At 44.5% G+C, this 27,116-nt stretch overlaps 1 protein-coding gene across 5 annotated transcripts in view; it reads right to left on the reverse strand.

Moving 5' to 3' along the window:
• Positions 1–24,569, reverse strand: part of UBE2V1 (ubiquitin conjugating enzyme E2 V1) — a 34,378-nt gene extending 9,809 nt beyond the window's left edge. The window contains exons 1-2 of one of the 5 annotated variants that reach the window (XM_024238566.3): positions 24,445–24,569; positions 5,648–5,796 (exon numbers count right to left, since the gene is read on the reverse strand). In XM_024238566.3, coding sequence (XP_024094334.2) covers positions 5,648–5,692 — 45 coding nt within the window. In that variant the 5' untranslated portion in view covers positions 5,693–5,796; positions 24,445–24,569. 5 annotated transcript variants of the gene reach the window in all.
• Positions 24,570–27,116: the final 2,547 nt, after the last annotated feature.

Raw genomic sequence — 27,116 nt, forward strand, 5'->3', positions numbered from 1 at the left:
CTGACTGACACAGAGCTAAAGTGGGACTAAGTTAACTTCTTATTCTATATACTCTGTATTGTTGAAAAAAAAATTTGTTTTTGAGACAAGAGTCTCACTCTGTCACCCAGGTTGGAGTCCAGTGGTATGATCTTGGCCCACTGAAACCTCTGCCTCCTGGGTTCATGCGATTTTCCCTCCTCAGCCTCCTGAGTAGCTGGGACTACAGGCGCGCATCACTACGCCTGGCTAATTTTTGTATTTTTAGTAGAGATGGGGTTTCAACATGTTGGCCAGGCTGGTCTCGACTCCTGAACTCAAGTGATTCACCTGCTTCGGCCTCCCAAAGCGCTGGGATTACAGGCGTGAATCACCACACCTGGGCTTTTGTCATTAAAAATTTTTACAAGAATATATTCATATTCATTAATCAGTCATATAACTTAAGGCTTTTTTTTTTTGAGATGGAGTCTCGCTCTTGTCGCAAGCAGTGGCGAGATCTTGGTTTACTGCAACCTCTACCTCCCGGGTTCAAGTGATTCTCCTGCCTCAGCCTCCTGAGTCAGGCATCTGCCACCGCGCCCAGCTAATTTTTGTACTTTTTTAGTAGAGACAGGGTTTCACCATATTGGCCAGGCTGGTCTTGAACTCCTGACCTCAGGTGATCTGCCCGCCTCGGCCTCCCAAAGTGCTGGAATTACAGGTGTGAGCTACCACGCCCGGCCTCAAAGCTTTTAAAAAAGAGATCAGTCAATATGCACTGATATAGAAAGATGTCCACCATCTATTAGGTGAAAAAAAATTAAGTTGTAAAACATTATGCATAGGAAGATCCCATTTTTCTTAAAAAAGATATATATTTACATTTGCATACCCACAGCAAAAGTGGGTAGAAACACACCATACACCAACTTAAGTTTCATTCGATGGTGAGCATAATGAATCAGAGAAAGGATCACTTTCCTTTTATTTCCTACACCCCTGTAATTATGTTCAGTTCCTCTGAAGCATGGGGACCAAGTACTTCAGGGTATAAACACACATCCAGGCTCTAATCCACCCATAAAACACTTGGCCGGGTGTGGTGGCTCACGCCTGTAATCCCAGCACTTTGAGAGGCCAAGGTGGGCAGATCACCTGAGGTCAGGAGTCTGAGACCAGCCTGGCCAACATGGCAAAAACCTGTCTCTACTAAAAATATAAAAATTAGCCGAGTGTGGTGGTGTGTGCCTATAATCCCAGTTACTAGGGAGGCTGAGGCAGGAGAATCGCTTGAACCCGGGAGACAGAGACTGCAGTGAGCTGAAATCATGCCACTGCACTCCAGCCTGGGCAACAGAGCAAGACTCCATCTCAAAAAAAAAAAACAGAAAAAACGCTACTTTGGAGAACCCCAGAGGCACAACAGTGCTTCTCAATGAGGGCAATTTTTGCCCCTCTGCTGGGAAGGGGAAGGGAGGATCGAGCATTGCCTAGACACATTTATGGTTGTTGCAATGGAGACAGGGGGTACTGCTGGCATCTAGTGAGTAGAGGCCAGGGATGCTGCTAAACAGCCTACAATGCACATACCTAGCACCCCCATGACAAAGAAAAGAACCAGCCCTATATGCCGAGGCTGAGAAACTCTGCTCTATATAACTTGACTATTGTTAGTACTTCTGTGGTCGAAGTAGAAATATTCCATGTCTAATGCTGTGGACAGCTAGACATTTGCCAGAATTGTGCAAGGAGTAGTTGGCTCAGAAGCTTTGTTTTTAGGTTTGGAGGATTTGCTTTTCTTTAAAAACAAACAAAAAAGGTGGGGGCACTATTCAAACAGCACACACATATGACTAAAACATTCAAAGAGTACAGAAGGGTATATGGTAAAAAGTAAGTTTCCTTTCCACTCCAGCCCTAGCCAGCCAGCTCCCTTCTGAAGAAGACAACCACTGTCAGCAGCTTCTTTCCCATTCCTCCAGGGGTATTCTAAGCACACAGAAGCAGTGTATGCATGAGCTCTTCCTCTGCCCCCAAGGCCCCCCACTCCAACTGGCAGCATACTCTGTCTCCTGTTTTATAATTTGCTTTTTCACAACATCATGGAGATCATTCCATTTCAGCACACACAAATCTGTCTCATTGTTCAACAGCTAAACAGGACATAATATGGTATACTCAAAGACAATGATGTTGTTTCCAATATTTTGCTACTACTGACAATGCTGCATGAAATAATTTTGTACACTGCCTTTGGGCAATACATTCAAGAGAAATTGGAAAGTAAATTCCTAGAAGAATTCCTGGATCATATAGTACAAACCTTTGAAATTTTGATGGAAAATGTTCTTTTGAGTAAAACAATAACAAAAACCTAATAGGGAGATGAGTTACTCAAGTGCTCTATTTAGACGCTTTAATAATTATGTGGATATTCGAGTTACACAGCAAATAGCTCATGTGCTAATCATAAAAGACTGGTCACAGGAAGCATCTACACGCAGATAGTTCCTTTTATGACTTAGTTTCTAACCTTGGGGAACCAGGATAATAAAAACTACAGGGGTGAAAAGACAATAACAAGTGTTGGTGAGAATGTGGAGAAATGGGAACTCTCAGGCATTGCTAGTAGGAATGTAAAATGGTGCAGCCACTTTGGGAAACAGTTTGGCATTTCCTCCAAATGTTAAACACAGTTACCATATGATCCAGCAATTCCACTCCTAGGTATACACCCAGGGGAATTCAAAAATGTATCTCCGGCTGGGCGCGATGGCTCACACCTATAATTCCAGCACTTTGGGAGGCCGAGGTGGGTGGATCATGAGGTCAGGAGTTCAAGATCAGCCTGGCTAAGATGGTGAAACCCCGTCTCTACTAAAAATACAAAATTAGCTGGGCGTGGTGGCGGGCACCTGTAATCCCAGCTACTCGGGAGGCTGAGGCAGAGAATTGCTTGAACCCGGGAGGCAGAGGTTGCAGTGAGCTGAGATTGCGCCACTGCACTCCAGCCTGGGAGACAGAGCGAGACTCCAACTCAAAAAAAAAAAATATATATATATATATATATATATGTTACATATTATGTATGTTATATATATGTTATATATTATGTATGTTATATATAATATATATAGGCTTAGAGGATTTGCTTTTCTTTAAATAAAAATATATATAATTATATATCTTATATATAATTATATGTAATATTATACATATTACATATCATATATATTTGTTATATATACAGTATATGTAATATATATAACATATAACATATGCATTATATATTATATAATGCATTATAGAATATATAATTATATATATGTCCATCTTCAAAGGAGGAAAAATTAGGTAGCCAAAAACAAAAACTATGTCCATCTATTCCAGCAGGTGTAGATTAAAAAAATAAAAAGAAAATATATGTCCACATACAAACCTGTATATAAATGTTCCTAGCAGCATTATTTATAATAGCCAAAAGGTAGAAACAACTCAAAAGTTCATCAACAAATGGAAAAACAAAATATGGCATATCTGTACAATGGAATATTATTCAGCCATAAGAAGAATAAAAGTATTGATAGATGTTACAATATGTTTGAATCTTGAAAAAATTATGCCGAGTAAAGGAAGCCAGTCACAAAAGGCCACATACTGTAGAATTCCATTTATAATAGATGTTCAGAAAAGGCAAATTCACTGAGCTAGAAAGTAGACTGATGATTGTCAAAGATGGGAAATGGGGGATGTGGGAGAATGGGGGGTGCCTACCGATGGGTATGGGGTTCCTTTTTGAGGTGATGAAAACGTTCTGAAATTAGTGACGGATGCACAGCTCTGAATATGAGACCACTGAACTGTACATTTAAAAGGGTGAATTCTATCCCAATAAAGCTGTTACTAAAAACAAATACATGGAGGACTCCTGGCATACCGTAGCTACGCATTACAACTTCCAAAGCCTCTTTCGGAAAGAGATAAACTGAAATTCAGGGTAGCCCAAGCTGTTTTAGGCAGATAGAATATTTTCAGCAGAACTTACTGATTCATTGTTATTGTTTTTTTGAAAGTGTACAATTCAGTGGTATTTAGTGTATCGCAATGTTGTACACTGGTTCAATTCTCAGTATTTTAGAACCTGTAAATCAGTAAGTTGATTAACAAATCTATTTAGTACCCCATTCTGAGTCATTTCTAGGTATTCTGGGAAGTAAGGAAGGAGGCACAGTTCTCATCCTCAAGAAACCGAAATCATTCTTAGGAAGAGAAGACATGCAGTGAAGAAGATGTCAGTATATGATGGACCTTCAGAGACAGCAAAGAAAATTATCTCCATGGAGAAACAGGATTTCTAGATTGGGTTTTCCCCAGTATTTAGCAGACAGAAAATTCTGGTTTTCATAGGAAAAAAAGAATAAAGAAATGAGTAAAAACAGATCGAATGTATATATTTTTAAAACTCCACAAAACTATAGGGTCACAAAATGACTTAAGAAGCAACATTAAATGGCAAAGCCAATCATTCACCATGAGTGTTGATGACCATCTGAAGTGAGCATTAGTGTCCTAACACTTAACGAACATGTCACTTGTCCCTGTTCCAGCCGGGGCCATGCCCTACATGTCTTTCTGCTCCCACAGTGCTAGTGCAGAGTCCTGCACACAATCAAAAGAATGAATGAATGTCGTCATCATCCTTAAACACAAGCAGACACAGGACAGGTCTTGCTACATTCAGGCAGAAGCCCTTACTACTTGTCTGAAGTGTGTGTCACAGTATGGAAATCGATTTCTTGACTCCTACATCAAGTTACTACTTGATTGGTATCTTCTATAATGGTAACAGATGAAAACTCAAAATGTAAACAAAAGGGAGACACCACAGCACAGTGGTTAAGAGCACAGGCTCTGGAGTCAGATCTGGTTTGGGGGTTAGCAGCTATGTGACTTTGGGCAAGAGACTTGACTCCTCTGAGTTTGCCTCCTCATCTGTAAAATGGAATGCAATTGCACCTAACAATAGGGTCTTGTGAGAGTTAAGAGACATTTCTTGAGGGTTTACTATGTGTCCTCAAAAAACGGTTGGCTGGCATTATGAAGACTGGGAACTCTCACAATCAGGAAGGTCTGAAAGAGGCCACTTTTCCCCATCCTCATTGTCTTCGTCTTTTTTGCAAAGGCCTCTGGGTCTAGTAGTGCCTGGAATAGACCAGGAGCTGACAGGCTGGCAAGGGACCTTTGCTGAATGGCCCAAGGAACTAGGATACAGGTGCACGGCAGACCTGGGAGACAGTGAAGAAAAACCACAACTGGGAAGGCTTTCCAGAGTTCATTTGGAGACTGGCTTCAGGAATGCTGGCTATACCTAGGGCCTAGTTATTTGGTTAGCCCAGAGATTGTTCTGAATGACATCTGATGGTGCAATGACTTCACACCTCACTGTCTACATTGTCATATAAATTCACACTATGAGTCTAAACAGGTTTTTGCTTACCATTTAGAGGGGTTAAACAGCATCAGAGGAGGTTCAAATATATAAACTGAAACTGGTCAAAAAAGAATAGCCACATTTCAGAAAATATACCATTGGTGAGCTTTTTTTCCGTGATAAGGCTAATATTTTTTAAAAGGAGGCACAGTGAATTTAAGACATTGACATTTATAGCCGTAGCTCGACGCTTACTCTTGGAGGCCCAATTATCATCCCTGTCCATCTTGTAAGTGTCATGTCTTCGTCATCTTCTAGACCCCAGCTAACTGTGCCATCTCCTACTCCTTTCTGGCCTTCTTCGAGTTCTTCCAACAGTCGGAAATTGCGAGGGACTTTTACTCCTAAAATAAATGGAAAGAAATTCAAGATACCAGCAACTCCAGGGGAACTTGTAAGCCTAGAGCTAGCTGCTCATTATCTCTCCCTGGGAATCAAGATGCTAACATGCAAAAAATCACGGAAAGTTACCACACCTCAAACCTGCTACTTATAAAGCTATCAGTATCAACCAGCACAACTAGAGGGAAGGGGCACATGGTTCTCTGACAGGTGAAGTGACTAGGGCTAGAAAACCAAACTTAGAAAGATACCCCACCCCTACCCCTTGGACAAACCTCCTAAGGGGCTTACATGTCTAAATGTCTATGAATTGGGGTCAACTAGTGTGAGATGAAAACCATCAATATCAGGTGCTAACAAAAGTACCCTGGAAGACAAGAGGCTAAGACTATGCTTCTTTGTTGGTATGACTCTCAAACAACCTTTAGGAGGAATAGTCACCATGGATATGGCAAATAAAAATGATATCCTCTTCATCAACTACGAATCAACTGAAGGCACCAAGGATAAAATATTCTATTGTTTTTCAATTATTTAAGTGATAGTTTCTCTTTTAACTTACAAAAAAGCTAAAAGGGAATAGCTGGTTCTCTAATTTTTTTCCAAAAATCCCAAAGCCTGGCAAGTAGCTCTTGAAAGCAATGCATGAACACACCCCACAGGTTCAAGCCACAGTACCGGGTTCAGGCTGAGGCTTGAGCCATTTGTACGTGTCTTCCAGAACAGAACCTAGGTACTGGGGCCAGACAAGGGATGGGGCTATGGGAGGAGAGAGAGATGGACTTTCCTTCTGTGCTTGGGGAACAAATCATCTCTCCTAGGGTTGCACTCCCAACCAATCCTGCCTGTCTCTCCTTCCTCCCCCATTTTCCCTGGCATATGCACTATTTTCTCTGGAAAAAACTCAGGATCCACTCAGGATCCAGTCAAGTTTCAAGCTCTCTGCCTTGAATGCTGAGCTCTCAATTGGCCAGACTCTCAGAGACAAATAGGACTAACCATGTGACTGTGAAGAGAGGCTCACTGGAGGGACCCCAGATTGTGGGAGGTGTTGCCAGTATATGTATTCCCCAAAGTGTAGGACACATGCCATTAATTCAATTGGAACAAATATTTGAGCACTTAGTACGCATTGGGGACTTTTCTAAGCACTGAACAACAAGCAGTGAATAAAACAAAAATGCCTGCGGCTTACATTCTAGTAGGAGACATATAATGGACAAAAATCAATATGTAAATTATACAGTATGACAGATCCTGGTGTTCCGGAGGAGGGAGTAATACGGGAGGGGCTATACTTTTAAATGGAGGGATAAAGGAAAAGTGTTATTGCAATCAGGTGTCATAACTAAAGACCTGAAGAAGGTGAGAGGGCATGATTTATGGATAGCTGAGGGGAAAGTCTTTGAGACAGAGCAAACAAGTGCAAAGGCCATAAAATAGAGGCTGCTTAGAGTGTCAAAGGACAGCAAGGAGGCCAATTTAGCTCAAACCAAGTGAGGAAGATGAGAGAGCAAGAGGAGATTAAGGATGCCAGCTGTTACTGAGTGACATGATCTGTCTTGTTTTTAATAGGATCCCTCAGACTGTTGTGTGAGGACGAGAGTGAAGGGAGCAAGGGCAGAAGCAGCTAGGAGGCTACTGCAATAATCCTAGCAAAAGATAATACCAGTTTGGACCAGGGTGATAGCAGGAAAGTAGTGAGGAGCGGTGTAATTCTAGGCATTTTACAGGTCTGAGCTGTGGAGATTTGCTATCAGGTTGCCTGTGAGGTGTGAGAGACAAGAGTCAACTACAGCTCCCAGGTTTTTCGTCCAAGCAACTGAAGGACAGAGTTGGTAGTGGTATGTTAGAGGGCTTTCGGTGGTATGTGATTGAACACTTCGTTTTACAGTCATGTATTTATGTTTAAGAATAACTTACTTAGGGTAAGTAATATACTAACTTCCCATTTATAATAGTGGTAAAAGTTTCCTTTAAAATAAACGTAAGCAAAAGAGTCAGTTGATTACAAGAAAAATATTAAATAGTACTACATATGGTATTTGAAAGGAAACAGCAAAACCTGCAAGCATACTTGAACTGCTTGTTTGGAAAACACTGGCATTTTCATCTGCACAGCAGCCAACTGGATTATTCAGCTATACTGGATTAAGTCTCCTGTAGCAAACATAAAACTGAAAGATAGTGGTGACATTACAGGCAAAAAGCCAGACAACACAACTATTGTTCAAAAAGGGTTCAATCTAAATCTTTAATAATCCTAATTAGGCTGGGGGGGGAAAGTCACTGCATTACTACTGGTTAATTTATAAGCCTGCACTAATAAAAATGAACATCAAAAGAACACAGAATCATATTGATAGGAAGGCTGATGACTGAGGTACTTGTTCACAGATCGTGTTATGGGCTGAACTGTGTTCCTCTCAAATTTATATACTTAAGTCCTAACTCCCAGTACCTCAGAATGTGACAAAACCTGCTGACACCTTGATCTTGGGCTTCTGGTCTCTAGAGCTGTGAGAAATTTGTTGTTTAAGCCCCACCCAGTCTATGGTATTTTGTTATGACAGCACTAGCAAACTCATATAGATGATGAGTGACATCTTAAGGAGCTTTATAGAGTTGGTAAGGATACAGAACAAGATGTTAACAGTTGTTATCTCTGGGTAAAAGTGTTATGGATAATTCCCCCTACTTTCTCTATTTCCTGATTTTTTACAACCATCCCATGTTATTTGCATAATAAAAAACCAATTAGGAACCATTTCAACTGCACCCCACGCAAGGACCTACCCAGGGCCTGTGCGACTGTCATTCCTGCTGTCCAGAAGGCTCCTTCCCCTAGGAATCCATAAGCCAAGCTCCCTCAGCTTCTTTAGGGCTTTGGTTGTCCAGCACTTCATCTCAATAAGGATCAAGTGTTCTTCTCTGAGTAGGAATCTCACTTAACAGCATTCCTTAAGTGACTAACTTTTAATGGACAATGTTTTTAATGTTACTACAACTTGGTCAGCTGGGTATGGCGGCTCACACCTGTAATCCCAGCACTTTGAGGGGCCAAGACAATTGTCTGAGGCCAGGAGTTCGAGATCAGCCTGGGCAACATGGAGAAATTTCATCTCTACAAAAAAATACAAGAATTAGCTGGGCATGGTGGTGCCCACTTGTAGTCCTAGTTACTCAGGAGGCTGAGAGGGGAGGGTCACTTGAGCCAGGAAGGCGGAGGTTGCAGTGAGGCGAGACTGCACCACTGCACTCCAGCCTGGGCGAGAGAGTGAGACCCTGTCTCAAAAAACAAAAATAAACAAAAAATAATAAATAAATTAGCTGGGTGTGGTGGTGCACACCTGCAGTCCCAGCTGCTTGGGAGGCTGAGACAGGAGGACTGCTTGAGCCTGGGAGGTCAAGTCTGTAGTGAGCTATGATCACGCCACTGCATTCCAGCCTGGGCAACAGAGCAAGAACCTGTCTCTATTAAAAAAAAAAAAAAAAAAGACGGGGTGCGGTGGCTCACACCTGTAATTCCAGCACTTTGGGAGGCCGAGGTGGGCAGATCCTAAGGTCAGGAGTTCAAGACCAGCCTGGCTAGTATGATGAAACTCTGTCTCTACTAAAAATACAAAAATTAGCCGGGCGTGGTGGTGTGCACCTGTAGTCCCAGCTACTCGGGAGGCTGAGGCAGAAAAATTGCTTGAACCCTGGAGGCAGAGGCTGCAGTGAGCTGAGGTCGTAGTACTGCACTTCAGCCTGAGTGACAGAGCAAGACTCCATCTCCAAAAAAAAAAAGTGTTAAGACTGTCAAATAAATGGCAAAGTATAACAGCTTCTATAGTTAAGCCCTTCATTACTGAATGGAAGCTGTATTACACAAGTGACCTCTATTTTGAGTTGCTCTTTTCGGCAAGACAAAAAAAATGTGTTAGTTTCTTATGTCAGGTATTTAAATGTCAGCTGGACTATTTATAGTAGGACTATTCCTCTTGTAAACTTAAGCAAAGAGCATTTCTATGGCTGAAAGGTTACCTTTTCACCTAACAATCAGATCTGATTAGGAAATCCTAACATTCAAATATCACAAGCTTGTTGCTATTAGTTTCAAAACAGTGAATTCAAGTTATATTTTTCTGATATTTAATTTTTACTTGTGAAGTAGGGCAAAATATATTAGTAATTAATCCTATACTTCCAACATACATTTCTATTGGATTAGATATTCGAATACTTAAAAACAAGTGTGCAAAGCCCACATATACAACTGAACCAAAGAAATAAGTCAGGTCGATTTATTTTAGGCTAGGATTTGGAATAGGAATTGAGACCCGCAGAGGGAAAGGTCAGCTTTCTTTTGTTCCTGCATTATAGGACAATTCGATTCTGACTCAAGTTGTAAAGCCAGCACCAGAAACAGTTTAATAAATGAAAAACTTTGGACCGGCCAATATCTATCTGTATTGCAACTAGGAGCTGTGATATACATATAAATATCTATAACTGCTATCTACTGAACAATTACAATAAACATTTATTTCATTTGAACAGCAGTTCTCAAACCTTTTGCTCTGAAGAATGCTTTATACTCTCAAAATCGTTGAAGATCTCAAAGAACTTTTTTTTTTTTTTTTTTTTTTTTGAGACGAAGTCTCACTCTTGTCCCCTAGGCTGGAGTGCAATGACGCAATCTCGGCTCACTGCAACCTCTGCCTCCTGGGTTCAAGCAATTCTCACGATGTTTAATGTGTACAGAACTGGACTCCACATTTATAAGCAAAAAAAAAAAAAAAAAAAAAAAAATTTACACATTTCAGGACCACAGTGAAAAAAAGTTTGCTAGGCTTTTTACCTGCTTGTCAAAATTTTCCTATACATAAATTATCAGTAACATATAGGCACACACACCTTCTCTCAGTGTGATAGTTATCCAATACCTATCCAGCACTTCGCTAGACAATCTAGGGGCTATGAACAAAATAAAAACTGGGGTCTCCCTAACACAGTCTAAGGTGTCAGTGGGGAAACAAGATATACACAAAGGGCAATGAAATAAAACCATATCAAAACATGAGAAACAGAACCTACCAGAGGACAGTGTTACTTAGCCTTTGAGGGCTCACAGCCTTCTCTGAAATTTGACAAAAGATGAAGAGGTTGGAGCCATGTTACTACTGGACTTTACCTTAAGGGTAATGGGGGGAGCTGCAAAAGGCTCGGAGTAGGGCAAGAGATAAGGCACATCCAAGTCTCCTAGGTAATGATCAGCGTCGGGGTGTGCTACTGCTAATGTCTCAGGATATACAGCCAGAAGCATTTGCCTAGAGCAAACACTGTGACCGAACATGTGGCATCAAACTTCTTATAGGCCTGCGTGATGGAAGTAGAAGAGATGTAGAAGATAGGGTAATTAATTCAGCAGCTCACATTCATTTGCATGACTGTGGTGGTAGTTCAAAAAACAACAACAACAACAACAAAAAACAAAAAAACTGGCCTGTATGCAGTACTTCAGATAAATACCTGTTGAAAATTTTTAAAATTGAGTAAAAAAGGACAAAAGGTCTGCAAACCTCATTTTCTAAAAAACAAACACAAAAGCAACCTTGTATGCATCCTTGCATGTTCACTGTACTCTCACCAATGATCTTGGGGTGTCATGACCCAGAATCACTCACTTAAGGATACCTGGTCTACCACTCTGTTTTTAAAAGACAGGTCAGAGTAATGGATATATTACCTCCCACATGCGCTACCATGCCTGACTAATTTTGTATTTTTAGTAGAGACGGGGTTTTTCCATGTTGGTCAGGCTGGTCTTGAACTCCCGACCTCAGGTGATCCGCCCACCTCAGCTTCCCAAAGTGCTGGGATTACAGGTGTGAGCCACCGTGCTCGGCCGACAATCCTCTTAAAAGTAAACTAGGTGCCCTCGCTCTCCTACCAGAAGCCTACTCTTGGCCTCCCGTTGCACCTGCAATCCACCCAAACTTGTCACCTGTCCAAGAGAGCCCCACCTGCTTCGCCAACATCATTTTGTGCCACTCTGCCTTGCTCCCCCAACCTCCTCCAGCTACACCAGTCCTTCTCTAAGTTTCTGAAGAGGCATCCTTACATCCTGCCTTTGCATTTGTGAGTCCCTCACCCTGGAATTCTCTGTCCCAGAGCTGTGAATGGCTGACTGGTTCCCTTGTCCTCAACCAAGGGTCTAACTGTCCATTCCCTTATCTTGCCTTATTTTTCTTCATAGTACTCATTGCCACTCGACATTGTAAATATATTCAGTTTCACTTTATTGGTTGTTTCTTGTCTGTCTCCCATCTGAACATAAGCTCCATGAGAGTAAAACTTCATCTGTTTTGTTCACTGCTGAATCTCCAATGTATCAGGGTGTTTTGCCCTCTAGAGTAAGCACCCAAATACTTATTGGAAGAATTAATGAATGACTAGGTATTAGCTAGGAACAGTATTTCAGAATGAACAACACTCAATCAAAATTCTAATTCTGGTTTATTTTTGAAAATACAAGAGAGAAACATTCACAGCACCATTATCTGGGAGTCTAACATTATAAGGATTATTAAAGGGGCTTAGTATGAATTTTAAAGCCTAAGAACAGTTATATATTAAGAGGCAGAGTCCCACTCTGTTACCCAGGCTGGAGTGCAGTGGTGTGATTTTGGTTCGCTGCAACCTCGGTCTCCTGTGTTGAAGCGTTTCTTGCACCTCAGCCTCCCAAGTAGCTGGGATTACAGGCGCCTGCCACCACGCCCAGCTAATTTTTGCATTTTCAGTAGAGACGGGGTTTTACCATGTTGGCTAGGCTGGTCTCGAACTCCTGGCCTCAAGTGATCTGCCCGCCTTGGCCTCCCAAGGTGCTGGGATTACAGGCATCAGCCATCGCGCCTGGCCTGACTATAATAATTTTAAAAGCTATAAAGCTTAATTAGAAGCCAGGCGGTCAGGAGAGGCCCTCTCAGAGCCCCCAGTCCTGGTCCCAAACACCTTTACTTCCACACAGGCCTGTGCGGTACGTTTTCTTTACATTTGATTTTCTTCCTTTTTTATTGTCTGACTCACTCTCTAAGTTTCTCAAGTCAGAGCTGTGACTCATTCAATCCCGCCTCCCCAGAATCTGGTATGCTGTCTGGCACATAATGATACTCAATATCAATAAATGTTTTCTGGTTGAAGAAATGGCAGTATCAGGCTAGGCGCGGTGGCTCATGCCTGTAATCCCAGCACTTTGGAAGGCCAAGACAGGCGGATCACGAGGTCAGGAGATCGAGATCATCCTGGCCAACGTGGTGAAACCCTGTCTCTACTAAAAATACAAAAAATAGCTGGGCATGGTGGTGGGCGCCTGTAATCCCAGCTACTCGAGAGGTTGAGGCAGGAGAATTGCTTGAACCCGGTAGGCGGAGGTTACAGTGAGCCGAGATCGCGCCACTGCACTCCAGCCTGGGCAAAAGAGTGAGACTCCGTCTCAAAAAAAAAGACAAACAAACAAAAAAAAAAAAACAAAAAAAAACAAACAAAAAAAGAAATGGCAGTATTTCCTATTGTAAACTCTAATCTACTGGGTCCAAAATATTGGACACTGTTGCCATATAATTAACATACCTGGCCGGGCGCGGTGGCTCACGCCTGTAATCCCAGCACTTTGGGAGGCCGAGGCGGGCGGATCACGAGGTCAGGAGATCGAGACCATCCTGGCTAACACGGTGAAACCCCGTCTCTACTAAAAATACAAAAAATTAGCCGGGCGAGGTGGCGGGTGCCTGTAGTCCCAGCTACTCGGGAGGCTGAGGCAAGAGAATGGTGTGAACCCCAGGGGGCGGAGCCTGCAGTGAGCCGAGATCGCACCACTGCACTCCAGCCTGGGCGACAGCGAGACGGAGAAAAAAAAAAAAAAAAAGAACATACTTAAGGTTTTTATTTTGAGATAAGTAAAATTTGGTAACCATTTCTAATTTATTTTTAGAGATGGAGTCTCAGTCTGTCACCCAGGCTGGAGTGCAATGGCGCAATCTCGGCTCACTTCAACCTTCACCTCCGGGTTCAAGCGATTCTCCTGCCTCAGCCTCCCGAGTGGCTGGGATTGCAGTCACGTGCCACCATGCCCAGCTAATTCTCATATGTTTAGTAAAGACGGGGTTTCACCATGTTGGCCAGGCTGGTCTCAAGACTCCTGACCTCAAGTGATCCACCTGCCTCAGCCTCTCAAAGTGCTGGGATTACAGGCATGAGCCACCGCACCCAGCCTAGTTTTATTTTTAATAAATGAGAATTTTAGGAAAACTTAAAATTTTTTTAAAATAAAGGAAAACTGGTTTCTCACCCAAATTACACACGTCAAAGAATTCTTCACTATAAAATGAACTTTGTTTCATAAAATATATATGAAAGCAAGTTACTAATATTTCAAACCATTTAAAAACTGCATACAAAGTTAACACATCAATATTTTCTACAAAACAAAAGAGCATTTAATTCCAAATGCCCTAACCACACCCTAGTTATAGAACTTCAGGGTCTACTCCAGGGACATAAGTCCAAATATTGTTGGAATTCAGAGATTCTGCAGACTTCAGGATGTATCAGTGACAAGTGAAAAGCTCATCCTATTCTAAATAGAGTTTAAATTCAAAATCATGGTACATTAAACAAAACATTTTAGTGAATATATTAAAAAATTAAACCTACATATGCCAAAGAACAGAAGAAGCACAACAGATGAGAAAACCCAAGAATACTCTATGTTTTGGTCCTCTAGCACTTTATAATCAATTGAATCAACATAAATTTTAAGATTCCCAATATTTCTCTGTGAATCTGACACCAAAAAGGCAGCTGGAGAAACAGCATCAAGTGACAATATGGAAGACATAAAAACGGACTCTTATAGGCCAGGCGCGGTGGCTCACACCTGTAATCTCAGCACTTTGGGAGGCCGAGGTGGGAGTTTGAGACCAGCCTGGCCAACACGGTGAAACCCCATCTCTATTAAAAATACAAAAATTAGCCAGTTGTGGTGGCACATGCCTGCAAACCCAGCTAATCGGGAGGCTGAGGCATGACAATCACTTGAACCTGGGAGGTGGAGGTTTCAGTGAGCTGCGATCATGCCACTGCAGCCCAGCCTGGGCAACAGAGACTCGTCAAAACAAAACAAAAAGGACTCTTATAATCTTGCAAAACCAACAGAACTACAGGCTCTATAACAGCTAGGAAGTACACTAGGAAAATCTATAGCTAATGATAAGTATAATCAAATAGACTATGACTATTAAAAAGTGAACTATGAAAATGCTAAAAAAAAAACTTCATGAAGGTGCTAAAATATCATAGTAATCCAAGACTTTTTGAAGAAAATATTTGTTCCTATTATTTCAGAATCATTCTTTCCAGAAGGCTTTTTCCTGGATCTGTGTCAGTATCAAAAGTCAGCCGGTTATTCTCTTAGCTAAATATAAACTGAAAAGTCAGCAGTTGCAGGATATTACAAAGAAAATATGGCAACCAGGTTGAAAAAGCATGAATATTTGATGGAGCTTTACACCACGCCACAGTAAAACATTTAATGCAGTAATCTGAAACACAGCAACATATTAAAATATTTATGGTACAAAAAGGATTCTGAAGTCCTTTAAAACATCTTTTGGGAAAATCATGGCCACCAAGCAGCAGCTATCACAGCATGTCAATCTTGGAAAACCCTGGCCTAGGTCTTGAATTAAAATGGTAAAACTGGCTGGGCGTGGTGGCTCATACCTATAATCCCAACACTTTGGGAGGCTGAGGTGGGTGGATCACCTGAGGTCGGGAGTTCTCGAACAGCCCGACCAAGATGGAGAAACCCTGTCTCTACTAAAAATACAAAATTAGCTGGGCATGGTGGCGCATGCCTGTAATCCAAGCTACTCAGGAGGCTGAGGCAGGAGAATCACTTGAACCTGAACCTGGGAGGCAGAGGTTGCGGTGAGCCAAGATCGCACCATTGCACTCCAGCCTGGGCAACAAGAGTGAAACTCCGTTTCAAAACCAAAAAAAAAAAACAAAAAACAAAAAAGGTAGAACCTCAGAGGTTTCTCCTGAAAAGAAAGCTGCTAGTTAAAAATGGCTTGGTTGCCCATGCAGGGAAGACAGTGAACTGAGCTAGAAATCTGATACTGCTCCCACTTATGAGGAGGTATGGAAGGTGATGCACTGGGATTCAACGTCCCTGAAAACTGGACATAAAGCCATAAGCAAGTAACTTTTATTTCTGAAGAATCGGCCAAGTGTAGTCTGGCTGTCTAGTTAGCCTGCCCAGGAGATCTTTTTTTCTCCTTCTCTAGAGCAATGGTTCTCCAAGTTAGTCCCCAGACCTGCAGCCTGGACCTCATCACGAACTCGCTAGAAATGTACATTCTCAGGTCTTCGGCCCAAAATACCTGAATCTGAAACTCCAAGGGTGGGCCTAAGAATCTGACAAGCCCTCCAGGTGACTCTGAGGTATACTAGTTTGAGATCCATTGCTCTAGGGGAATTCTAGGGAAAGAATTAGTAGCAACCTGTCATTCTTTACAGTCCAGCCACGTGACAACAGCTAGTGACAGAATGCAAGACCCTCTGTTCTGCTGCTAGGGTCAGTGACCAAGGCCAAGCATCAGATTTTCTTTGACAAAGGGGGAAACAAGATGTGGGAAATGAGTCAGGACAACTGGAGAAGGGGAAGATGGTTAATTCTATGATCAAGTACCTCTATAAATACCACCAAATAAGGATAAGAGTTTCAGTTTTTTGAAAGGCTGAATAGCCACTTTTGCTTCTGCCCTATCGGATACATTGTTTCTCCATAAATTGTCAAATGTATCCATTTGGCTACATCAAAGGGATCCTGAATTAACTCACTGCAACATTCACAAATATTTACTGAGTACCTACTATTTTGTCCAGAACTGTGCTGGTGCTAGGGACACAGCAGAAGTTGAGACAGAATCTTGCCCTAGTGAAAAGGCATAGAAAATACGCAATGAAACAACACTTCAGGTAAGGTTAAGCGCTTTAGAGAAACAGAACAAAACAAGAAGCTGTGACAATGACTAAAAAACTATTGAATGGAGTGCTCAGGCATGGCCTTTCTGGGTAGCTGCGACCTGAAGAACAGCAGTCAGGCCCATGAAGATCTGGGGACAGAGCAAGATCAGAGGTGTGTGATACCACATGAAGTCAAGGCGGCAGGGCCTTGTGGGCCACGGAAAAGGGATGGGTTATTCTGTAGTAAGAGCAGTGGGAAGGGCTTGCTGAAGGGGAGTGGCAGTTTCTATTTTACGTCTGTGAAAGATCATTCTGTCTCCTGTATAGAAAATGGAAAGGGTAAGACTGAAAGCAAGAGGCTTTTTCCATCTTCCAGGCAAGAGAAAGATGGTTCTGGTTAGATTAGGATGACAAGAGTGGAGACAGAAAGGAGGATTTGGCATTTAGTTTGGGGTTACACCTACTGGACTTGTGACAGGGTGGATGTGAAGATGAGGAAAGACTACTACTTGAGAGGCCATTGCTATCTACCCATGAATAAGCTAATCAGCCAAGGCAGAAATAACAGACATGCCAATGGCTGAAGATGCTTGCAAGGCCTACCTCAGAGAATAAGAAATGGGGGCTGGAAGAACGATCATTCGGCCAAGAGCACGTGTCCTGAAGCAACACCATCCCAGAGCACCCAGGCTCTGCACCTCAGGCTAGTCACTCCTCTCCTGGCCTGTTTCCTCACCTTCACAATCGATACCTGCCTCAATGGGCTGCTGTGACAAGTGAGATAATGTAGTTAATACAATGTCTAGCACTTAGTAAACCCAAGAGTGCAACTTAAAAAGAAGTCTGATGGCTTGCATGTAAATAAGGATGAGGAACTACTTTGTACATGCCATGATGGGGCTCCAAGCCCAAGAGGTGTGAGTTATTCAGTATAAAATATAAGCAAGAGCTTCCTGAAAAAAGGACCTCACTCTCCTTGGACAGCACATAACCCAGAAGAGGACAAACAGTGGCCAGAGATGCTATAAAAAGGGTTCCTGAAACGGGTAGCTGTAGACACTTCTTACTAAAGCCCTTTCTCTCTCCAAGATTAAACACTCCAAGACTTAGGAAGAACATATCCCTAAATCCATGCCTTTTCCATTTCCTTCCTAAGGTACTGGAGCAGGCTGGTGAGGGAACAGGAGTTAAAAATGCCTGGGCTCTAGTCTGAGCATCACCAGTGTCCCTTGGCTTTTGGCTCCTCCCTCAGTAATGTGGGTGGATACTGCCCCTGGCTGGTGACCAGGCTATGGAGAGTTAGATGAGAAAACATCACAGGTAAGTCGAAGTCTGTGGGACACTCTAAAGCACTATCCACAATATAACAGTCATAGTATTCAAACATTTATTTTGCCAAATGTGCTGCCCTGAACTTCACTGTGCCCCTTCAAAATTAAGCAAAGGATTCCTGACTTCATATTTTGTATTCCACTTTTATCAAATTACTGCAGAGCTACAATTTGGGGGGAGGTGGGAGGGACAGAGATATGAAGAGAAAAGAGAATGTGGTGGGGGAAATAGAGTGGTTTTCAGTTAATGTGAAGGGGGAAAATCATGATCATCAAAATTAACGTTGGTAATCCCTTAAGAAAATAATAGCTTGCAGCTCGGCACAGTGATTTACGCCTGTAATCCTAGCACTTTGGGAGGGTGAGATGGGCGGATCATGAGGTCAGGAGTTTGAGACCAGCCTGACCAACATGGTGAAACCCTGTCTCTACTAAAAATACAAAAATTAGCCAGGCGTGGTGGCACGTGCCTGTGATCCCAGCTTTTCAGGAGGCTGAGGCAGGAGAATCGCTTGAACCTGGGAAGCAGAGGTTACAGTGAGCCGAGATCACGCCACTGCACTCCAGCCGGGTGACAGGGTGAAACTCTGTCTTAAAAAAAAAAAAAAAAAGCTTGCACTAGCCCAACAAAGCCAGTTTCCCTCCATCACTGGGGCAGGCTGCTATTTCTTTGGCTGAGCACAATACGAAGCTGTTCTTTGAATGTAGGGCCCATGCTGTACAAAAGGCACTTAATTACAATTGGCATAAGATGCTCACACAGTGAGACACACAGGAACTGAGAACTAAGGGACTGTGAGTTTTCATCCATTTCCAGCTCTCTCTGGGGAAGACCCTTGAATGGAAGGGAAGACTAATCTCTACTGCCCACATGGTTAAGTTTTTATAAGCTGAATGTGCATATGAGGCCACTCTGAGGTATGCAAATTTAAAATCATGCCCCACCAGGGCTTACCCCTCTGGCGCTTATTTTCTGATTAAATGTCAGGGAAGCTCGTGGGCTGCTGAGTGAGAGGAAGGGCCTGGTAACCAAGGGCCACTATTTGATGTGCTGCAATCCTGGCCAAAGCAGGAGGAAGTCACCCGTCATAACATGGGGATTCTGAGGATCTGTGGTGGGCTTTTCACAGTTCCACCCTCTAAGACATATGTAGATATCACACATTGCAGAACCAAAGGAAGTGGGAAGGCGGTGTAGCCAAAAGCTGAAAGCAGTGACCATAAAAAACTAAGTTCAGCCCTTACAGGAACTCAAAGGCTTCACAGCTGTTTCCTGGCAACCAGAGGCACAGATTAATCAAGAGCCTCACTCTAAACCTGACTAAGGAAGGCCTCGGGGCCCTGACCACACCTGCAAGACTTCTCAGGGTTAGAAAGCAGAGAGGCCTGTACACTCATTTTAGTTTAACCCAGTAAGGTCTGCTTTACTCTTAGCACCCTGCACTCTTTTCGCTGCCTAGGGACGAAGGTCAGATCTTATCATACTCTTTTTAAGACTCTTATTCATTCATTCAACAAATATCTACTCAATGCCTACTTCATACCAGACACTTGTTTGATGGCTTCCCCTCACACCATCTCAAATCCAAAGCCATGTCTCTCCAACTCATCTCCTTAACAAGCCTTGCTTGCACATGAAGGCCTTTTATCCTGTTATTTCAACATGCCAAGCTCAGTCCCACCACAGGACCTTTGCACTCACAGCCCACCCTCTCTCCTGCCTGTGACACTGTAGGGTTGGCTCTTTCCATTATCTGACTCAGTTGAAATGTCACTTTCCTGACCACCTCTCCAGACACTATCACATCACACAATTTCCTCCATAGCACTTACTGCTATCTGAAATTGTCTTATTTACTCCTTAACAGCCTTCTCTCCCTGACTTGAATGGAAACTCCTGAAGGACACAGACTATGTCCATTTTGTTTGCTATCCACGATGGGACATAATAGGCCCCCAGTAAGTATCTGTTGAATAAACAGACAAAAGAATTTTGGGAAGTCCATTTTAGGGCACCTCAAAGCCTGTCCTATGTTATCTAAACCATGCCAAGTGCTCTTGTATTCCACTAGACAGCAGCTGACATTTTATCTGATCATCACCATAGCCATTTATGAAGCACTCACTTTTTAACTGTCAGGGTCTGGAGAAGTTAGAATCGGGCAGCTGTTAACCCAGATTGTAGGTAGCCAACCGAGTGACTGCAAGCAGGGCTGAGCTGCAACAGCACCTTATTGCTGGCTACCACCAGCACACTGGGCCCCTTGGTTTATTACGACCTGGTAGGAGTGTTATTCTGGTGAGAAGTTTTACCCAGCAGTCTGGCCTGACTCAGAATCTCTCTTCTGGGGGTGCCTGGGGCAGCGTCATGGTAAATGAATTGACTCAGCACTGTTCCAGCTGAAATCAAAATCGAGTAAAAGGATTCATGGTCTCCGCTATTCTGCAAGAAGACTCCACTGTTTTAAACGCAAAAGGCAGCAGCTTGTGGTGGGTCACTTCAGTCAGATCCCCCACATTCAATTTCTTTTATACCCACCACAACCATCAGGCAAGTATGGATCCTTGAGAACGCAGAGGAGCAACCTTTATAAAGAATTCCCCTCACCCTATTTCCCATGTATCACCAATTCCTTCCCAACACTGCTGCTGCTGTGGCCTTAAATATCCCAATGATTGCTGTACTCAGGCTGGTGTCCCTGCAGCCCCACAGTGGGGAACACTGTGGCCCTGTTTGCTTCCTCCATCAGAGAGGTAACCCATTTTCACCCCATCTCAGAGAACCTCCTTGGCCAACTTCACTGCCAGGCACCTGAGGGTGCAGCCTCACCCAAGAGTTCCCATTTCATCTATTCACCTCCCCACTCCCATCAGCCAGTGGGGAACTTCTGGGCTGAACCCACATATTTGTCCCAATTATTAAAGGAGTCGATGAGAGTGAGCGTCTCCACAGAAAGAGACACTTCTAGAATATGCTTCCCTCACTCAATTCAAAAAGAGGAGACTTTTCTCCTTTACAGGAAACATCTCCGGAACCCAACCTTTTCCACTCCCTCATTTCAGGGGCTTCCCTCAGTTGAATCCCCACTCCCAAAGAGACATCCTCGGGGTTCCCAATTCACCTGTTCTCCCTCATCCAATATCAGAGGCTTCCACCAACTGCCCCACTCGGACCTTGTCCCCTGAAACCTAACTTGGAGCAATCCATCTGTATCCTCGAATAGGAGACTGGTAATGATGGGGTCATTTCACTATCACCGCTATTAGGTCCCTCTGGCATCTGAATCCTTTTCCCTCCTCTGACTTATCATGCGGAGATCTCCTTCATTCTCCCCAAAAGCAGCCGTTCCAAGGCTCCTCCTTTCTAGTCAACATAGCTATTTCCTCAGCTAACCCCATCTCTAAAACTAACGCCGGAGCCGTTCCCTCAACAGATAGGGGATCCTCTCAAGTCACCCCCTCAGGATCCCATTTCTTCCTCCCATCCAGCCTGAGGGGCTTCTCTGATGTCCCCTCGAGACATCCCAAGGCCCCCCTCAGCCGCACCCCTGGCACCCAGTATGGGACTTCCATCCGCTGCGGGGCGCCTCCCCTAGGGGACCCCTCGATCGCCCCTTAAGAGTCGCCAGCCCCGGTATCCTCAGGAGTGCCTCGGAGCTCGCTCCTCGCCCACTCCGGCTCCCCCAGACAGCGCAGAGGGCCCTCACGCCTCCCGGGGGAGACTCAGGGCCTCGCCGCGCCGCCCACAGGCCCCTCAGCCCCCCGCCCGTGCTTCCGGCCACCGCCTGCTCCTCCTCCCCCGGTCAGGCCGCGCCGGTGGCTGCCGCGGAGCCCAGCGGACAGAGGCTGCGCGGGGACCCTGGCCCCGCTGCAGGAGCCTTTGAGGGTCCCCGGCCCCCGGCCCAAGCTCATGCCCCCTCGGCCGGCCGGGCCCGGCGCCCCCGCTCACCCGAGCCCGTGGTGGCTGCCATCTTGCGTCGCTGTTGCTTGAAGGCCAGCCCCTTCTTCACCCCCCCGCCCGTCCCCTGGTCCTGATGCGCAGGCGCGCGCGCACGCACATACGCCGCCGCTGACGCCGGCTCCAGAGACCTGCACGACCCGTGGCCTGGGAGGCTCTTTTCCTTCCCTTTTAGAGAAAGGAAATATCTGCGTGCTAGAGGGCCCAGCAACCTGCAAGTCCCCCCACATCGGGTGCGAGGGAGGTTGTGATGTGCTTAGTGAGAAGGGCAGGGGTGACTAGGCTTGGGAAGGCGCGATTGTGAAAGAAAAAGAAAAGATAGCTTCAAACAAAAGCGCCGAATTCGCTTGGGGCTTTTTCCTGTCTAGTTCCTATCTAGATCCTCACATCTCCGCAAGGTCAGAATTAATGTGAAAAATGCAGCCGAGAGAGATCAAGCGATTTATCTAAACTCAGCTGTTAAGTGGCAGAGACAGGCAGAATTTTAACCTCCAGGTTCAAATTTTTTGAATCATCACCCTCCAGGTCAGATGATCTGGCTCCTAGGATTGATGCTCCCCGGCCAGAGAAGGCTTGGAGTGGGTGCAGCTAAATGATTTAGGGGCATTAAGGTGGCAGGGAAAACATTTGCTAACCATCTACCCAATTCATTCATTCATTCATTCGTTCGTTCATTCATTCATTCAACCAAACAAACATTAAGCACCTACTATGTACCAGACACTGCTAGGCGCTGGGGATGGATAGACATCTCTGAAGAAGCAAATCGCTGCTTTCAGGGGCTTACATTCTAGTCGTAGACAGCGAGTAAATAAACAGGAAACTATAATTCTGATAGGGTAGAGATAAACCAAGAAAAGGGCAGCAGAGGATGGTCAGGAAGGGCCTCCTAAGGTGGTCATATTTCAACAGAGACCGTAACAATGAGGAGGTAGAGGGAACAGCTTGTGCAAAGGCCCTTGGGAAATATTTTTGCAAATAAATAAACCCAAGAAGTTACTTCTCCTTTATTATAAATTGTCTGAGAAGCCCTTATATGGATGTAGACACTGAGGCTGAGAGAGGTGAAGGGACTGGCTTAAGGTCACAGAGCAAAATACTGGCAGGAGGACCAGGACTCTAAACATAGAGGGACAAGGAAGCTGGAAGCCCTCACCCAGCACATCCAATTCATCACCTTTGTCTGACAGCAATGCCTACTCTGCATCTCTCCGCTCCATTCACTTATCCACTCAGGGCAAGCTGCCCTTATCTCCCACTTGGAAGACCCCAGCAGCTTCCATTCTCTCCCGTATGGTCCATTCTCCATATAGACCAACATCTGCTCAAAACACCCTCCAGCTAAAGCCTTCAGTGGCTCCCCATTCCCTCCGGATAAAATACAAACTTTACAAGTTGAGTGACCATAGAATTATCACCTAATGAGGACACACATCAGATTAAAAGGGGACCTATTATAATCTCACCAGGACAAGTGGAAACCAGGGCTCTCCAGGGCAAAGCAGGATGCCTGGACACCCTGTGCACAAGGCTCTGCACCCAGGGCAGGGACGAGGATGGGTTGGTCAGATTTAACGGGGCTTTCACTCAGGTCCTGACTCTGCACTTGCACAGCGCTGCAGGTGAGTGACTCCTTAAAATCTGCACCCTAGGGCAGGGCATGGTGGCTCCCAGCACTTTGGGAGGCCGAGGTGGGCAGATCACCTGAGGTCAGGAGTTCGAGACCAGCCTGGTCAACATGGTGAAACCTTTTCTCTACTAAAAATACAAAAATTAGCGGCGAGTGGTAGCATGCACCTGTAATCCCAGCTACTCAGGAGGCTGAGGCAGGAGAATCGAGTGAACCCAGGAGGCAGAGGTTGCAGTGAGCCGAGATCGCGCCATTGCATTCCAGCCTGGGCAACAGAGAGAGATTCGGTCTCAAAAAAAAAAAAAAAAAAAAAAATCTGCACCCTAGGTACCTCACTTGCCTCACCATAGCCTTGGCACAGCCTGCACCTCTGAGACTTTCTGTACCTCTGCGGCGACACTGGCCCTTTGCAAGCCCCCTGGAACACATGCCCTCTCCCACTTCAGGGGCTTTGCCTGTGCTGTTCCCACTCTTCAGTTCTCAGATCCAGCACCATCCCCTCAGGGAAGCCTTCCTCGATTCCTCCAACCACATCAAATTCAGCTATAATTAGCTCTGAAAGTGCCAGCACTGGCTACAGGTGAAGCAACTTGAATTTTCGTGTATCACGTGATACAAGTTTGCTTTGGGGAGCACAGAAAATACTTGCCCTGGACTTGGGGTCACTGTAAAGCATCAGTAGCAAGTGGAAGCATTTGGGTTCCTAAGGTGGACTCACCTTTGCAGTGAAATTTTCTAGGTTCAAGTCTTCCTTCATCACTCAGTTTGCTTTGTGACTTCAGGTAAGACGCTTGAACCTCTCCTGGCGTCAGTTTCCCCTTCTATGAGGATAGTAGTATCAACCTCATAGGAATGCTGTGGAGATAAAATGCTTTCCTAAAACCCCTTGGCACAGGGAGGAGGAAGGGACACAAGAAGAGCTGATAATTACCAAGCCGTTACATCCAGTTTTTAATCCTCACAACTCGATGCAGCAACTCCTGTGAATATCCCCATTTTTAGAGATGAGAAAACTGAGACTCAGAGCTAACAGGTGGAGGATGAGGATTAAAACACAAGCCTTTTATCTATGGTGCCCGTAAATGTTTACTCGCATGGATTCCTTGGCTCTTGTAGGAAACTTCTTGCAAGTAAAATTGACAATAATAATTCCCATGCAGAGCTCATCGCAGGAAGAGGTTAAGCGGGACAGCCCAGGGCATGCTGGTTGTTGTAGTCTAGCATTGGCGCGGTGCCTGGTGGGAGTTGTAGTACGTCCCGCGCACACGCTCCCTCGAAGAGGTTCGGCCCTATTCCTGGACGTCACAGCCGGTCCCCAGAGCGGGATTCCTTCCGGCGCCTGCGCCTGATCACCGCTCTGCGCTTGAGCTGATAAACTCAGCTGATGGGATAAGAGTCTTGTTTTATCGGATTTTGGGGAAGATTAAAATGGTTAATAGAACTAGAGAATTTAGGAGAGGGCTTGGCACTAAGTGCAATATAAGTATTAGCTGCTATTATTACTTAATCCTCAATGAACCTTGCAAAGTAGCTGTTACCATTTCCATTTGTGAGATGAGAACACTGAGACTTAGAGGAGTTAGATGGCTTTTCCAAGGTCACACAACAAGGAAGGAGTAAAATCAGTTTTGGAATCCAGTTCTCTTTACCCTGTGTCACCCGCTGGCTCTCCCGTGATGAGGGAGGTGGAGCCTGGGAGGTTTTGAGCTAAATGTGGGCAGGTTTGCCTTTTTACAAAGTGCATCGTGCTGCCATGAGGACACAGGGCGAGGACACCCAATTGGGCAGCAGCAATATTGGTAGCAGGGAACCCAGAGAGAAGGCGTGTTGGGCACTGTTTACCGCCAGTCCAGTCGCCATGTCCTCCCATGGCGGAGTGAGTGTTTGGAAACTTTCCCTCCCCTCATAAAAGCTGAAGAGTGGAAACTTTCCCTCCCCTCATAAAAGCTGAAGAGAAGGTTGGGCGCCCTGGCTCACACCTGTAATCCCAACACTTTGGGAGGCCAAGGCGGGCGGATCACCTGAGGTCAAGAGTTCGAGACCAGCCTGGCCAACATGGCAAAACCCCGTCTCTACTGAAAATACAAAAATTAGCCGAGCTTGGTGGCTCAGGCCTGTAATCCCAGCTACCTGGGAGGCTGAGGCACGAGAATCGCTTGAACCTGGGAGGCAGAGGTTGCAGTGAGCCAAGATCGTGCCGTTGCACTCCAGTCTGAGCGACAGAGCGAGACTGTCTCAAACAAACAAAAAAGCTGAAGAAAAAGCCTATTTTTGTCCCCTTTCCTCCTTCCTACAATATGAGGTTGTAATGGTTAGAACTAGAATCCTGGGTGATGTGGCTGAGCTGCTGAAGGAATCACGGGGCTGCCCACCTGCAGACATCTGAAGACATGAGATAATGTGCCCGTTGCTGAAGTTGTTCTTAAAGGTAGGTTTTTGTTACCTACCACCAAAAAGCATACCTAATAGATACAGGAAGCTGATGCAGTGGTTCAGTTGAGAGGCATAGAGACCTGACTGTTCCACAGTGTCCATTCATGAACTCTGTTTTCAAGTGGAAAAACACTAGGGCTGGTTTGGAATCTCTGGGATGTAAAAGGCATGAGTAGTTTGAAAAAGTATATTCGAAAGGTGAAAAAACAAAAATTATATAATGTTATCCACAACCTTCATATTTCCTATTTATAGTTAAGGAAAACCCCCAACCTTATACTATAGTTTTTGTAACATAAGCTACAGAAAGTAAAGCTGACAAACTGTTGACAGGAAGGGCTGTGGACTTGCAGAAGACAGAGAGGAGAAGGGATGTGTGGTTAACAGAGTATGTGATGAGGCCGGGCATGGTGGCTTACACCTGTAATCCCAGCACTTACAGAGGCCAAGGCGGGTGGATCACCTGAGGTTGGGAATTCGAGACCAGCCTGGCCAACATGGTGAAACCCCGTCTCTACTGAAAATAGAAAAATTAGCCTAGCATGGTGGCTCATGCCTGTAATCCCAGCTACCCAGGAGGCCAAGGCAGGAGAATCACTTGAACCTGGGAAGCAGAGGTTGCTGCAGCATTGCACTCCAGGCTGGGCAACAAAGCGAAACTCCATCTAAAAACAAGCAAACAAACAGACAAACAGGATGTGTGATGCATTTGCTAGTGAAATTCTATGGCATTTATGTGGAGTCATGGTTCCCTGAGGTGTGCCTAGCCATAGCGCTGAGACATCTTATTTAATGTCTGATGTAGTTTCTGAAATATACAGTCAAAAAGCAGTGGGGATGGGTGGGCAGGGGGTCTTGGTGCACTTCATTAACTCACTCTATCAATGGACATCTAAGTTGTTTCCATTGGCTTCTTCTGATACAATTTTTGTAATGTCTTAATTTTGTATTATATGT

This window comes from Pongo abelii, chromosome 21 (genome assembly GCF_028885655.2).
Source record: "Pongo abelii isolate AG06213 chromosome 21, NHGRI_mPonAbe1-v2.0_pri, whole genome shotgun sequence".
Lineage (NCBI taxonomy): Eukaryota > Metazoa > Chordata > Mammalia > Primates > Hominidae > Pongo > Pongo abelii.